This window comes from Azolla caroliniana, unplaced genomic scaffold, assembly GCF_043228905.1.
Source record: "Azolla caroliniana isolate FFs.n. ecotype wild unplaced genomic scaffold, voAzoCaro1.0.p SCAF_1, whole genome shotgun sequence".
Lineage (NCBI taxonomy): Eukaryota > Viridiplantae > Streptophyta > Polypodiopsida > Salviniales > Salviniaceae > Azolla > Azolla caroliniana.
This window is the reverse complement of record NW_028230436.1, coordinates 35,270,019-35,286,309: the sequence shown is the minus strand read 5'-3', so window position 1 is coordinate 35,286,309 and position 16,291 is coordinate 35,270,019. Positions and strand designations below refer to the sequence as shown.

Here is a 16,291-nt window from a genome sequence, read left to right as displayed (position 1 = left end):
ACCAAGGGCTTCTAATCATTGCATGAGTCGAGTGCACGATACAACATGGAATGCTTTACGGAGATCCACGAACAACAATCAATCCTCTTATTATGGGCTTTGTGCCCCTCGATAAGGGCTCAAAGTGTCAATATGTGATCCAAGGTTGTGGATCCCTGCAGAAAGTTGGGCCATCCAACTAAACATTAGTCATTTCTCTCTGCCGATACACTCAATTCTAACTCTAAGATCAAGCCATATAGTTTGGGCAAGTAATGGACAGTCATGATTGTCCTATAATTTCTTGACATAATGGGGTCCCCACTCTTGAAGATAGATACAATGATATTTTCTCTCCAACTAATAGAGAAACCTTCACATTGCCCCATTTGGACAAACTAGATTAGGCCATATTTGTAATAAGCTCAAAGGGCAGTTGCCCTAGCTCAGTTAGTATACAATTGAACTTGTAACCTAGTTTGTAGTATGTTGCCACCATTCTTTCTGTTGTAACTTTTGAATAATATAGTTGCATTCTTGTGTGCCTCTTGGAATCTCTCTCTCTCTCTCTCTCTCTCTCTCTCTCTCTCTCTCTCGTGTTAATCTTCTTGATCTTAGAGTTTGTCCTAATTCTATTCTATTCATCTTGTTTACATCCATCAACTTGTTGTCCTTGAGTATACACCAGGGTGATTTGTTATCCACTCACTTAAGACTTTGTCCCCAACACCAACCACCCTTGAGCCAAACCTACCACTAATGTCTGATACTAACAAATATTAGGATGAATGGTCCCTTAGAAGAGGTAACATAATTGTTGCGACGAAAGACTTGCTTGCACCATTAGTGTCTCAAGACAAGCTTTTGATATAATGTGTTGCATGAGAGTGGTTAGGCTTCATATATATACACTTCTTCATAGGCATCTTGAATATATGTGCTTTTCTAAAAGACTCTCCGTTCATTGGTTGTCAAGATCATGGTAGTGCATTCACCTACTATTCTTTCTATCCAATCACATTACTCCCTTTCTAACATTGGTGAACATACCCTTCACTTATGTTTTATAAATATTAGTGACCTACCTTTCAAACATTAGAGTAACTAGGTTTTGTTAAACTGGTAAATCAAGTTTCCCTTCTCTTCATATTATTTTGTGGAAATAGCATATTAGTGTAAGTAGAGCCTTGGAAATATGCATCACATTTCTATTCAGCCGTTTCTAGTGAAAAACACATTAGCACAATGTTATGTGCACATGTGTTTTTCTATTGGGAATCTTGAAGGATCACTTTATCATATTATCTTCCACTTGTGCCATGAAAATCTTATAAAGTTTGTACAATATCTTATTTTAATTATGACCAACATGAAATATCCATTTTTCTTTGATTGAACACTTAAATGAATATTGTAACCTTGTTCCCTCAAAGAATATAGAGCATTGAAAGATATCATGGTTGGAACACCATATATTGTGAATGCAATGAAGGTATAACTAGAGATCACATTAATCTCAAAATGGATTTATGAAAATAAAACCTCTTGGAAAGGTGTATTTTGATACAATGGTTGTTGACTTCATGCTAGTTCATTGTAGTCGTTGTCAAAGGCATATGTGTCAAGCACATGGGGTCCAAATGTCTACAATTGAAGTGTACAAGAAAGTCACTACATAAGATACAATAATGTGTACTTAAAGCCAAAAGTGGCATCATCCTTAGCTTGTCATATCCAAAACCACTTAATTTAATTTTGTTCTCAGACCCACAAACATTTCCAAGAGATTCTCCAAAATTGATACTAGACAAACATGCACGAAGCCTATGTTGTGAAATTGTTCTCTTGTTAATCTCTCCCTTTGTTCATGCGTTTTATCTACCAAATAGATATGTTATTGCACCTTACAAGCTCATTTAACCCAATGTAATGTCAAAACATTAAAGGTGTCTAATACGCAACCTTCATAAATGAAACATATGATTTCATTTAGTGATAAGGGTTAGTGAGGAAACTTCAAACTTTATGAATTCTATTACACAAATAGTAAGGATGTAAAGTTTGAACCAATAAAGACGTTCTTTTAACATGGGAAAGATTTGTTCATGGTGCTTGCATCATGCCATCATTATTCTTTTTTATTTACGGGGACGAAATTAACATGCAATACTATCATCATCTATGCATAGAACATTGTGAATGCAATGAAGTTGGTGAACTAGTTCAATTTGAATAAAAGTACAAAATTGGTAGCTCAATGGCATTTTAGGAGTTAATAATGGAAAGCGAGGTGTGATGTCGTTTATAATAATGCTCACATGCATCTCCGCACCATGCTTACTAAATGTTGGTTGTTATTTGTCCATACACTACGTGGTCAATATGATGATATGCAAGGTTCAACTGATGTTCTATGGCAACGTCAAGTGGCCTTTAAGAAGCGATGGCAAGGTCTTCACTTATTTTCAGATACAACTTCTGGTCTGAGGTGGAATTATGCCATACCTTCTTTTTTGTTGCATAGCTCGTAGTTTTTGCTCCACTTGTTTCTTATATGATATCATCTGTTTGATCAGATGTTGGTATTAGCCTTTGTATCACAGTAGAAGTGAGATGAAATGTCTCCTTCTGATTTCTCTATGTACATTTCTCAAGTAATATAGTAAGGTGCATCTTTCTTTAAAAAAAAAAGAAATGGTATTTTAGGAGTTGGGCATTAACTAGAAGACATGTACATATGTACATAATACCTACGCTTATTTGAAGGAGAAACGATACATTGTTTTAGCTTTTAGCATTTTGAATGTTTCGATGTCTAGCTCTATAGTTAATGTAGCAATATTCTTAAAGTACACCACAACCGTTAGGCATTATATTATCATTGTCGTTACATACATGTAGTGATGTTGTGATAAAATATCTTGTGCACATGTGTGGTTAAGATTAAGAAGGCAAAATGTTGGTTGTATTTCCTCAAAGCGTTTCCCCGTAGAACTTTATCGAAATGACCTTGAATAACATATGAAAGAGAGAAAAAGGGTATGAGGGGACACACACACACATATATGCTTGAGTAGAATATATAAGTGATATCGCAAGAGAAGGATGAGCAACAAAATGTGACCTTGGGAAAGGAAACCTCTCTCTCTCTCTCTCTCTCTTTGCAATTGGGAATGTTGTCATTATGCTTTTGTTATATGCGGATGATGTAGTGTTTTTTGCAAATACTATAAGAGGTGCACAAAAGCTTGTTGTGTTAATATGAAAATTTGCATGCATATGAAATTAACTGTTAATAGCTCTAAAACAAAGATTATGATTGTGAAGAGCCAAAAAAGATATAAGCCATGCATTATGCACAATAATGAGCCACTTGAATGTGTGGAAAGTTTCAAATAACTCGGCCTTGAAGTTCCTTCAAATCATAGATAGAATGAATGTGCTACATGATGCTTAGAGGCGGGAAAGCGAGCATATTATGCATTTGAGAACACATGCAATCGTGGAGATATTAAGTGTTGGGTTCTCAAGAAATACCATTTCGACACTTTGGTGACACTGGTGCTTCTCTATGGGGGGGAAGTATGGGGTGGTAGCATCCGCAAATCTACTTGGAAAGAGTTTTAAAATGTCCAAAAACATTTTCTTACAAAGTTTCTACAAGTTAAGAAACAAACGTCATACACCCGCTTCCTCCTTGAGACGGGATCACTTCCCATTGAGGTCTTGGCCATGGAAAGAGTTGTTGAATACATGCTTAAGGTTCAAAAAAGTCCCTCGCACTCACATCGACTTCCTAGAATCACATGGGAAACAAGCAAAAAGATCCAAAAGATGCATAAAAGCAAAAAATTGTGTTCTGGTTGGATGCAAGATATGAAAAAATGGTTTGGTAGATGGGATGCAACACATTTGCTTCATGATGCATCATTAGATTCCTATATGTAAATGATGCCTTTTTGCAACACTAATGTATCATGACATGGGAAAAATGTGGAGGCTCATGTTTCATACATTATCCTACACATGTTGCACCTAACAACAAAACCATATTCTTTGCGGAACAGGGAAACCGTACACATCAATACATGTTAGAGCCCATTCCGTTGGCTTTTATTTGAACCATTGCTTCCATGTGACTTAGCTCACATGCATTGCGATATGAGACAGGGTGTTGGGTCACAAGTGATGAGAGTGATGGACTATGTACACTTTGATACAATGCTTTGCCTTTGATCATATTTGACCATGCTTTCCACGCATCTTCGACCACGCCCAGTCCTTGCATGAATTTCTCTCACAACCACAATGTGTACTATCGATTTGCAACATTCATGGGTAAAGTTCTTGAACATCGAGTGTCACTGCTCACTTTCACACGTATCACGTGAAATGTAATTTTTTTGGTCTCATAGGTCATATTTGACCTCCGAAGATGATAATATAATCTCTCTCTCTCTCTCTCTCGTAAAAGCATTGTGTAACTTAAAACAATGTGACAATACAAATAAACTTCGTTCTCCTAACTATGATAACAATGATCTTATGCAAAGGTAACCTCTCTAATGTGTTGGATGACTAAATGACATAAAGGCAAGTAGTACGAGCTTAGTTGGGGAATTATGCCATACCTTCTTTTTTATTGCATAGCTTGTAGTTTTGTGCCCCACTTGTTTCTTATATGATATCATATGTTTGATAAGATGCTGGTATTAGCCTTTGTATTACAATAGAGGTGAGATGAAATGTCTCCTTCTATTTTCTATATTTACATTTCTCAAGTAATATACTAAGGTGTATCTTTCATTCAAAAACAAAAAAAGCTTAGTTGGGGAAATTACCAAATCAAATACCCTTTCTTGCATATATGTACCTATTGTGGGGAGCATCAAACAATAACCCATTTTTCATGCTCCAAATTACTACATACCCCCAAATATGTAAGGTAGGCAAACACAACTTTATATGATAGAAAGGGCAAAACTTTTGGGTCCTTGCATGAAAAAACATTGAAAGTTTGGGAAACGGTTCCTAGTCAACAATGTGACGTAAGCCAAAAAGGCTTTAGGAACTAGGAATATAAGGAATCTACTTCTAGTATCTCCATAAACACTCTACGGGAAAAATACTCATCCAAAATGTGTTAGTTTTAACGTTGTCGTGAAGAAAACCAACCATAGGCGGAATCAGACAAAAAGGCGCATGAACCGGCTCTTACACGGATGGACACGTGAATTGATATTTTGATGTTGATTCATAAATGGATCGGCTGATGTAAATACTAAGTAGTACACATTTATTAGGGGGGATTGTGCGTATCTATGTCAGAGGGGGTAGGGAATAAAGCGATTTGACTAGGGAAAAAGGGCACCCTCCCTTTTGGGGAACTATTTAAGGAGAGGAGAGAAGGAAGAGAGGGGATCACACGTCGGCGAGGAAAAGTGTTGCTGCAGAACCGAGTGCCGAGCCCTCTCTCCTCGGATCGTCGTTCTCTGTGGGTGTCGGGAGTTCGCTGCCTCTGCTTCGTGGACAACTTGTGTGCTTCCACCAGAGTCTCTCTCCTCCCCCTTTCCCCTTTCGTTTCTTCGAGTCGTGTGGCTGTTGTCGGTGTGCGTGAGTAGGACCCCGTGTTGGGTCCATTACCGGGTTGCCGGTTGTAAGCTATTGACGATAGTAATCGGATTCCTGTTTTCCTTGCTCTTAATCTCTCTCTGTGCACTTCTCTCTCTCTCTCTCTCCTTGGTCCGAGACCCCCGTGGTCCCGCCTCTTTCTACACGCACGCGCGTAACAACGCGACAACGTCACCACCAAAATGCAACTTGCCAACCATTACTCGCTAATATAAACACTTTTGCACGAAATGGAAGACGAGACCACCATCATGTGTCCAAAATGCGACACTATTAGCACACACTGCATCATGCGTAAGGTGTATGTTCAATCAATTTATTATAGACATAATTGATGTGAAGCATGATGGTTTGTGAGACAGGGATAGTGATGAGACAAAATATAATGATATCCAAGAGGTATACGAAATCTGACTCGCATTGTCTTGAAGGGCGATGATCTCTACATGTGTAGAGTGTGATTCCAAATACTTCAAATTTTTTGAATTCAAGGTTTCAAGTCTTAGAGTCTCCAAGCACGTTCACCGTGGCCTCTTTTGTTGCTGTTCAGACATATGTGTATGTGTGTATACATATACATATACGCATAGAACGTAATAAACGTGTTCGTGCAAGCATACAAACGTTTGAAAAAGGGAAAAAAATATGTGTTGGTTTCTTCTTCTTCTTATTTTATCATTCAAAATTAGCTCACCCTAGTGGTAAGTTGTTGTCTTATTATTGATTATGTCTTGGGTTTGAATCCCAATTTTCTCATCTCTCTCTCTAGTGTCATGTCCTAGTAAAATTTTATGTTAGTGTCATGTTTTGTTCAAGTTATGTGTTAGTTTCTTCTTCTAATTATTTTATTGTTCAAAATTAGCTCACCCTAGTGGTAAGTTGTTGTCTTATTATTGATTATATATTGGGTTTGAATCCCAATTTTCTCATCTCTCTCTCTCTCTCTCTAGTGTCATGTCCTAGTAAAATTTTATGTTAGTGTCATGTTTAGTAAAATTTTATGTTAGTGTCATGTTTAGTAAAATTTTATGTTAGTGTCATGTTTTGTTCAAGTTCTCGAATATACGTTTTATGAGTTTTTGAACATTTGATTATAATTTATAATGATATATTTTGATTCAATCTCTATAGTTCATAATCATTTTTTTGTAAAGTTCTAAAGTGAAGAAATTGATACCTTCACTAGTTGTGAGATGAGAACATCGATAATTGCAAGATGAGCTCATCATCAATACAATTATGTCTTTGAATTATTTGATTTTTATGTTCATGCTTTCTAATGGTTAGTAGTTAAGTAATCCTAAGTTTTGAACTTTCAATTGTGTTGACATTTGATTCAATCAATATATAATATAGACCATAGTCATTTTTTGAAATTCCAATCTTAAATTTTTTGTCCATCGTATAAATCCAATCCAACGTTGAGATGATTTACCATACACGTTTGGTTTGATTGAATACTCTCGAATGCGAATGCACGTATGTTACGTATGGTTCATTCTATGCATGTATACGTATATACATACACTTACACTGATTTTGGACGCACGAAGAGATAGAGGGTTTAAGCAATGGCGAAGCTGAGCAGTAAACGTGGAGGTAAGAAACTTCCTCGCAAAACTCAGTCTTCGTCGCGAAAAGAAGACGACTCAACAACAGCAGTAGAAGAATCAACAACAGTAGAAGAAACAACAACAGAGGTATATAGTATCATGATCATCAACATCATCGCATCTCTTTCATCTCTATCGAGTATGCGTTTATTTCGAAATTCCTTTGCTGATACCACATTTTTGTGCTCTTTCTATCTGTTTCTGTATCTTTCAGGGAGTTTTTCTCAGCATTTTTGTTCAACTTTCATTTTCCCTGCTGTATGCATGTCTGCCTGTATGCCTGCTGAAGTTTGTTTCTCAACATTTGGTGATATTTCATTTCTTTGTGGAGCGTTTATTTTATATATGCGATAAATATAGGTTATCTTTGGCCTCGAATTTGATGGCGCTTCCAAAGGAAATCCGGGAAAAGCTGGAGCTGGAGCTCTTCTGAAGCATCCAGATGGATCTGTAGTAAGAAAATCTTGCCCTTTTAAAAAATGTTGTGTGTAAACGGAATTGAAATGTTATAGCATAAAAATGTAAGAGAATTGCTGTTCTGTCAAAATATAAGAGAAACGTTTGGTAAAAATGGAAGGAAAATATAGCTAAAATAAAGAAAAATGCTGCATTTCCAGTCAATTTTGTCTTCTTTAAGTGTAATGGTGAGCAGATATTTTAACTCGACGGAACATAAGAAGAAAGTTGTATTGAATTGAAACAGAAAGTAGTGGAATGGTAGAGAAAATATTGCCGAATTGTGGTGAAAATCCTCCTTTTCAAATGTAGTGCTGAGAAAATCTTCTAACTTGATGAACATAAGAGGAAAATTATAGTGAAATGAGAGAAACATGTAGAAGAATGAAAGAGAAATCTTGCACGTTTCTCTTATTTTCTTCTTTACATGGAATATGAGCAAAGTTTCTAACTTGACGGTATAAATTAAGCATATTTCCATACCTATCTACCTACATACACACATAAATATGTATCTATAGATGTAGATAATATAAGTATAACTATAACTTTATAAAAAAATCCACCCAAAATTATAATGGAATTAGCAAAATGCTGCCATATTATGATTTAATCTTCCTTCAGAAAACTATAGACAAATGAGAGAAAAATTTAATGAAGAAGTTTATAACTGATGGTACACATTCATTGTATCATATCACCTTGTATTGATGAAAAAATTTCTTCTGAAAAGTACTGTAAACTGTGAAGAGAAAATGTCGCCATGTGAGAAACGCTTGGCCCTATTTTTCAGCTTTTCATGCAGTTGTCATGAAGAACTTCAGTTGATGTAACTTGTGGTGTAGGAAAAGACAATGTTAGGTAAAAGTATTAACAAATAGAAATTGTCCATTGAAAAGAATCATGAAATGAATGAAAAAAGTTGCTATATTTGTGTACTTGAAATGTAGCAGTAAGCAAATCTAAAGTGGTGGAACACCTGATACTATTAAGTATATAGCTATAATTATAAATAGCCAGGCTTTTGATGGAAATGCAGTGGAGATCAAAGTCTCTAAAGGATGGATCACTTTGTGCAGTAAATCCTCGTCACTTGAAATATTTTAACTGATGGAATTACAACATTTATGTAACTATAAATGAATGGAAATTATCTATGGAAAGTTGGAGGAATGTTTTTCAAAACTCTAAGCATAAAGATACAACTAAAACAGTAGAAAATATAGTTGTTAAAAAACGTGTATTCTATGTTTAGAATACATTTTAGAATACTCTGAAGTATTCTAACTATTTTTTTTAAAAAGTTAGAATACTTGTAGAATACTTAACATACGTATTCTATGCGTACTGTATGCGAAGTATTCTACACCAATTGTAGAAATTGAGATTCTGAGCTTAAAGCATACCATCCATGAATGATTTTTCATATTGTGTCCTAATAATATTATTGTAAGGACAAGTAATGTTGTAATGGGCATTTTCTACTGTTTCTTTAAGTTTGGAATTTCATATTGATATGTTTATTGACTTTATAGAGTTTTCATATAATTGATTTTGACAGGTCAGTATGTTTATCAAATCTCCAGTTGAAGCCTATGATTGAGCTGATGTTTAGATTGTTGATTGATATTATTGCAGATTTGTGAGCTCACAAAAGGAGTTGGTGTTACTACATGCAATTTTGCAGAATATCAAGCACTTATTATTGGCTTACAGGCAGCCTTGGATCAAGGCATTTATCATATTGAAGCACAAGGGGACTCAAAACTTGTATGCAAACAGGTATAGTTTATTATCTTATAAAGAACGGACTTTAGATGTAATTAGCATAAAGTTGAAGTTTTTTTTTTTCTTATCATATTTTGTTCAGGTAATGGGGCAGTGGAAGCTTAGAAGTGAGAATTTGGCAGCATCTTTTGCTGAGGTCATGGAACTCAAGAAAAAGTTCCATTATTTCTCGATTAAACATGTCTATAGGGTATGCCTTCAACAATATCTAAGTTTGTTGATTTGTGTTTTTATGTTTGGTATGTGGATGTTATTTCAGCTTCTTGCCATCTTCTGTTTGTCTCTTTACTGCATGCACATTCATTTTGCTCCTTTTGTTTGTCTTATGAATATTTAAATTGATTTGTTTATTCGAATGGATCCTTTATAACGTTTTTTCCCACCTGATTCATTTATACATTAAGTGTTGAAGTGCATGAGAGATATAGAAAGATGAAACAGGTGTAATAAAAAGATAAAAACTACAAATATGTGATTGTAAATTTACACTCTTCATGTATTGCGTGTCTAGGTGTTAGGCTATCTATAGCTCATACTCAAGTCATTGTTAGCCAAGCATGCCTCAAAATTTATTTGAAGTAGGGAATTATCACATCTAATCTCTATTACTTCTCTAGAGATTGATGGGTAGAAAACAACTGCCAAAAATTCTGATATAATATAAGAGGGATTATCTTGTACAAAAAGACTATGAGAAAGGAATTCCGTGACTTGTGACTCCTGCTCAAGGGAAATGAGAGTATAAATATGAAGTAGAAAAGGACATCTGTTGGAGGGGCCTAGGAAGAAGTATATATATGAAGTCTAGCTACCCTCATAAAACTGATTATGTCGGAAGGTTAATGTCTTGATCATAGCTCAGGGGTGGTCGGGAGGGTTGGGTTCTTCTATCCAATCGATGTACCTTTCTTCTACTTTAATTTAGTCTATTGATTAATAAGAGATTCTTAACGCAGGCTCATCGATCTTGTAATTGTTTCAGGATGGTACAGATAAAGATATAATTGACCAGTTATATTTTCATGTCAGTTTACCTTGTCTGAATAATTCTTCATGAGGACTATACAGTTATAGCATGGCCCTGCCATTTTTTATTGATGAATGTGTGATTAGGAGTGAAATTGGGTCGTCCTTGGACTTTATAGATGCTTTTATTCTGCATTTGCAGGAATTCAATTCTGCGGCTGATAAACTTGCCAATGCTGCAACATGGCTCCCTGGTATGATACCTTACTTTGCTATTTCTTGGGTGCCTTTTTTCTCTCTATATATATGTGCTAAACTGTATACAATGTCCCTATCTTTATGTATATCTATCTGGTCCAAATCATGTAAGAGAACAAGCTTGTGAGCCGATTCACAACTTCATTTGCATCGTTGTGTAAAATAAAGGTTTGATTGCAAATATTCCAGCATGCTGATTGTATATCATACTTCCCGAATTTTTTTAGAAATGATTGAAAAGTTATGGGCAGATTGAAGAGTCAGATGCTAAACTTCAACTTGAGCAATTGTTGAATGATCCATGTTCATCAGCATTTTCATCTGCAGATACTAAAATAGTAAGTCCTTAAAGAACAACTGCCATCTTCTCTCTCTCTCCCCTCCCCCTCCTAGAATAAGAAGTTCATAATGTCGTGATTATGATGTGTCATGGTATTTTTCTTCTGTTGCATCAGGTTTTTTGTCAGTTGGCCTATCATGGTGCATCTAATGGCAATCCTGGGAAGGCCGGTGCTGGAGCTGTAGTCTCTTGTACCGATGGTTCAATGGTATTCTTATCTTTTTCTTCATGTGTGCATCATTTCTTCGGGCCAACTCATAGGTTATCTTTTGGATGAAATATTGAAGACTTCCTACATGGCTCTATAATTGAAATACTCCATTGGCTAGTTATTGAAGTCTTGAATTCATTACGTTATGTGTACATCTTGCAGCATGGTGCTGGTTATACTGGTAATAACCATTTGCTGTGCTTTTAAAAGTTTCTGGCACATTCACTTGCTCTAGAACCAGATTACTTAATGCAGAAAACATTTTTTGGGTAGTGTGTTAACAAGCTAATCTGGAGATATGCTGACTATAATATGTTTGGCTCCTTGGAGCTTTGAATCATCTGCGATAAACGTTTCCAGACATTGACTGCATGTTTTCTATGTCTAAACATGTTGATGACTTGCTCATGCTGTAATTCTAAATAAACCTGATCACAGCTTTATCTACAACTGCCAAGCACTCAATGGAAGGCCTTCTACAGCAACATAGAACAGGCACATGAAAGAGACAAGTCTCTTTATTTTTACTTCTGAAGTATGTTGGTGGAACTAATGAATTGGATTATGAGAAAGAAGGCAAAATGATGCACTATTCTGAACATAAAAGGAACATAAAAGTTCTAATAGTCATGAGTGCTCACAACACTGTTTAGTGAGTGAAAAAGCCAAATAATTTCGCACACAGAAATCTGTAAAACTAAGCTGATACTGTACATCTTAGAAGTACACGGGTGTGCTTTCTTCAACATGCAGTGCTGCTTCCCTAAATAAAAACTTGTATGCTCCTTCCCTTATACATCTGGGCGGGACAGTACATTTTGAAGTTTTTAAGAAATCATTACCTTATCCAAGCTGCAATATGGCTTATCTGAAAAGAACCATAGAAATATTTAAAACAAAAGCAGAGAACCCTGACATTCTGCCTCAATGCAGGCGTAAGATTGGCATGTCAAATTTTGGTTTGATTGAGTCATGTCAGGTTATTTGATATTGATGCATGTGGTTGGTAAGCGCACATAAAAGGAAATGCTTGTCCACATTGGTCTTCTTTATTTCAGAATCCAATATCTTACCAACTTTCTCATTATACGAAAATTCAAAAGGAATTTTTGCAATAATATCCTATAGAACAGTTGAACTCTACCCATTGTTTCTGGAGAAATGAATATCATGGGTGCTTGCTTTTCCAGAGGCATTATCTCCTTAAATCAGATTGGATATGCACCTATGGATATAGATTATTTCAATATTCTAAACGATTTGATGGCTAATAGTTATCTATCTTTCCTTCTCTACAACTCTCATCCAATTACAAGGATGGTGGATCTGATTGTCAATTGTGTGTTTGAAATGAGATTTTCTGTCTATATGTTGGGGGCTCTCAATGATGCCACAGAAATTGATTTCACACACAACTCCCGTGACCTTATTGTGTGCTTTAAATATCTTTAAGATATTCATTTTGTCTTCTCGAATGTGCTTTAGTTCAAAATTTATATTACATACTTTCCTCTTTCTGTACTCATTAAATATTTTTTTCAGCATCTGCATATCAAACAAGGATTAGGAATATCCACTCGAAATTATGCTCATTATCAAGCCCTTGTTATTGGTTTGCAAGCAGCACTTGACCATAATATTTCCCATATAAGAATACAAGGAGATGCAGTTCTAGTGTATAAGCAGGTAAATCAATGCATTTATTGATCATTATCTCTCTTGATGTGGTTATAATTAATGTCCCAGTAAAACAGTTTTAATTTTATTGTAGTTTCTACCATGGAATAGATGACTCAGCAAATGAAGGTAAAAGACGTGAACCTGCTTGCTATATGGAAAGAGGCAAATACTCTTCTGAATAGGTTCACAGAACATTCCTTCAATCATGTGGAAAAGGTAATTGTTCTTTAGAGGTTATATAGATTTGTGTCAAGCTATAAGCTCATTGAATATGATCTGAATACCTTCCAAACATATTTTTTCATATTTTAATGCATTTGGCAGAATGAAAATTCTGAAGCTTGCATTTTAGCAGGATCAGCTGTACTTCTTCCAGGTGTGTACGACTTATCAAAGAAAATTTTAAGCTATAAATTATTTGTGATTTCAGTCAATGAACAAGTTTAGCATCATGTAATGCACGTAGACCATTTAGATTCTTTGTACACCATTTTGAATCCTTGTGTTTAATGAATTTAAAATATTTGTGAGTCAATGACAAATCTTTCATTGTTGTAGAGGATCATGTTATTAGGGCCAATCTTTCCAATGGATCTGGTACGTGTGATTCTCCAACAGCTAAAATCCAAAGTTCTACCCAGAATATATATTTGAATGGGATGAAAATATCAATGGAATCATCGAGTGAATGCAATAACAATATTCCAAGAGCGACTCAGTTTTTGGGCAAATACATACCTCGTCGTTCTATACTCTATCCAAAGTATAGTCAACAAACTAGCAGAATTGTGGTCCCACGGCCATCTAACTCACTTTTTTCTGTAAGCATGTCAAAGGTTTGTTTAAAGTTCTGTAATTATCTATCTATAAAACAATTGCACCCCTTTATCACATTAAGTCTGACCTCTAGCTATTGAACTTTCCAGTGCCTTCCTTTGTATTCTCCAAACAGATCAATGCACTTGCCTACGGTTAGTTACCCTTCGATTTGCATGAGTTGAGCGTAGTTATTTTTGTATCATTATTTGTTAAGTTGGGAACTGTTATGCAGTTGTGGATTTGTGGATTTGTATCAAAATACTCTGTATAACATATCAGACATATTGTTCTGGATTGAAGCATGAATCATCAGTTTGTTATTGCTATAGGAAAAGTTTCCTGATAGAAGCTATAGTGGAAATTAAGAAATTAGGGGTACTTGTATGTGCATGCTGCTATTGTAGGTCGACAATTTATATGTAATGTAGGAAAAAGTTCCGCAATGTCCTTAACTTTTTACTGTTTCAGTGCATGTCTCTGGTCATCCTCTGAAAGTGAGAAAAGGGGAATGCATTGACTAAATAATTGCTGAAATATCACATCTTTGAGAAAAAGGAGATGAATTGCTAGAACAGGACATATTATTGTTTGAGCTAAGGTTGACAAAGATAAATTTGCCGAAATAATAATGACAGTTCAGGGCATTTGAGGAAAATTACTCACGTATTTTGGAGGTTTTTCCTATGATATCCTTGTTGTTCAAGGTAGGGATTCATGTCCTGAATGGAATTGAGAAGGTAGAACTCTTTAGAGAAGCGACAGCACTAAATTATGCATGTTGTGCTTGGGAGTACATGGATCCTCATATTTCAACTATCCTAAGGTCAGTTTTTATTGATTGATTGGTTTTTACTGTTTTCAAATTTCAGCGTCTTGGCCATTGTACAAAATGGAAGAACCTTCCGCACTTCGTTTGTGGATTCATGTTGCGAATAGTAGAAGTGGCACCTATTGCAATTTCTACAGCGACCTCTTTTAGGTAAAGCTGCTGTTATTGGATCTATTACTATATTTGTCCCGTATCTTGAGAGAGAAAGAAAGAGAGCATGTCAGAGAAGACAAATACAAGGACACAATTCATATGATTTAATTGGTAATGCAAATGAATAGATTTGGATTACAACCTTTGCAAGTTCAGAGTTTATGCCTCAATTTGAATTCATTGATTCTTCCCACATCCTCTTTGAATCATCATTCATGCAGATTCAAAATAATCTCAAAATCATGGAGTGTTTTTGGGACTAATAAAAATCCACGTATTAAAAGAGTGCTAGAGTGAAAGTTTATTCGCATCTTTTTTATCTCTAATTATGAAAGAAATTCTTTGCCCTGTGGTGGAAGTAGATAACCACATTATTACCTGCTCGCTAATGACGTATACACAAATGGCACTTTCTCATAAAGGCATGTGTAGAGATATCTACTTTTCTAATCCATATATTCTATGTGTATTTTACCGTACAACAATGATTACCAGTCTTAGCATAAACCAATGTACACCAATATTGTCATACCAAAATATCAAGTTGAAATATAACTTACCTTTCATGTTGCCCTAGATTCATTTAAGTAATCATGAGAAGAATATTGGTCATAGAATCAGTGTGATGTGATGAGTTTCCTAGGATTAGCAAATTGCCCTCTATATTATATCGTGACGCTCACAATGTTGTAAAAAGCTTAATGATTATATTATGGTGTTATTTGGTAATTATTGCGGCTATAATGATTGTATAGATTAAGTTTTGTGATTATTTAACAATTATTGCTGTCTGGGGATTATTAGTAAGTTGGGTGAGTTTTCTAATATAACTTGCTGCAAAGACTATCAAAGTATGAAAATGTTAATCTATTAGTACCTTTTGGTGCTTAGGTATTATTAGTGAGTAAGTTGGGCAAGTCTTTTGGTATAACTTGCTCCAAAGACCATCAAGTTATGAAAATGTTATGGAACTCATGTGATAAAAGGATAATCATAACATGCCATGAAACAATGAATTAGGTTGGCACATAGTCTCATAGCACATTCAACACAAGGAATTGCATATATAGTTCATTTACCAACATTCACAAGGAACTTTATTGTGTGCACTTCAACATGAGGCATCACAAAATATATGTTTAAAATTATTGTTCTACGGTGACACTATTTTTGAAAATCATACTTGTCTATAAACATTTATAGTGTTATGAAGAAAAAGAAGACACGGAATTCTTACTTGGTACTTATTGAATGAAAGAATGGAGGAAACTTTAGGTAAGAGTTATTAGGCATGCAAAAAACAGGAGGGTCAGGAAAGTTGGTCTCATAGCTATGTTATAAGTGATATACATAAGATGTAACACGAGAATTCCAAAACAAAAGTATTAAATTTGTTAAAAGAGAAACGCACCAAAACGCCGCTGCCGGGGATCGAACCCGGGTCACCCGCGTGACAGGCGGGAATACTTACCACTATACTACAACGACCGTTGATGACCAAGGTGTCAAGTAAATTAAATAAATATTTGTTTGATGTACAGACATTGTGATGAAACATGTAAAAATTT

At 35.3% G+C, this 16,291-nt stretch overlaps 1 protein-coding gene across 3 annotated transcripts; it reads left to right on the top strand.

The window, feature by feature from the left end:
* Window positions 1-7,135: 7,135 nt before the first annotated feature.
* On the top strand, window positions 7,136-15,030 carry LOC147870117 (uncharacterized). Of its 3 annotated transcripts, none has more exons than XM_087337213.1 (14): window positions 7,136-7,310; window positions 7,584-7,676; window positions 9,318-9,461; window positions 9,550-9,657; window positions 10,636-10,687; window positions 10,804-10,859; window positions 10,943-11,029; window positions 11,147-11,239; window positions 12,785-12,928; window positions 13,031-13,138; window positions 13,247-13,298; window positions 13,481-13,758; window positions 13,849-13,893; window positions 14,611-15,030. In XM_087337213.1, the coding sequence occupies exons 1-14, from the start codon at window positions 7,182-7,184 to the stop codon at window positions 14,722-14,724; spliced, it is 1,503 nt and encodes a 500-aa protein (XP_087193339.1). In that variant the 5' UTR covers window positions 7,136-7,181; the 3' UTR covers window positions 14,725-15,030. The 3 variants fall into 3 exon arrangements, with proteins under 3 accessions (XP_087193339.1, XP_087193356.1, XP_087193348.1); XM_087337222.1 differs by having other exon boundaries at window positions 7,142-7,289; XM_087337230.1 differs by lacking the exons at window positions 13,849-13,893; window positions 14,611-15,030 and having other exon boundaries at window positions 13,497-13,588.
* Window positions 15,031-16,291: the final 1,261 nt, after the last annotated feature.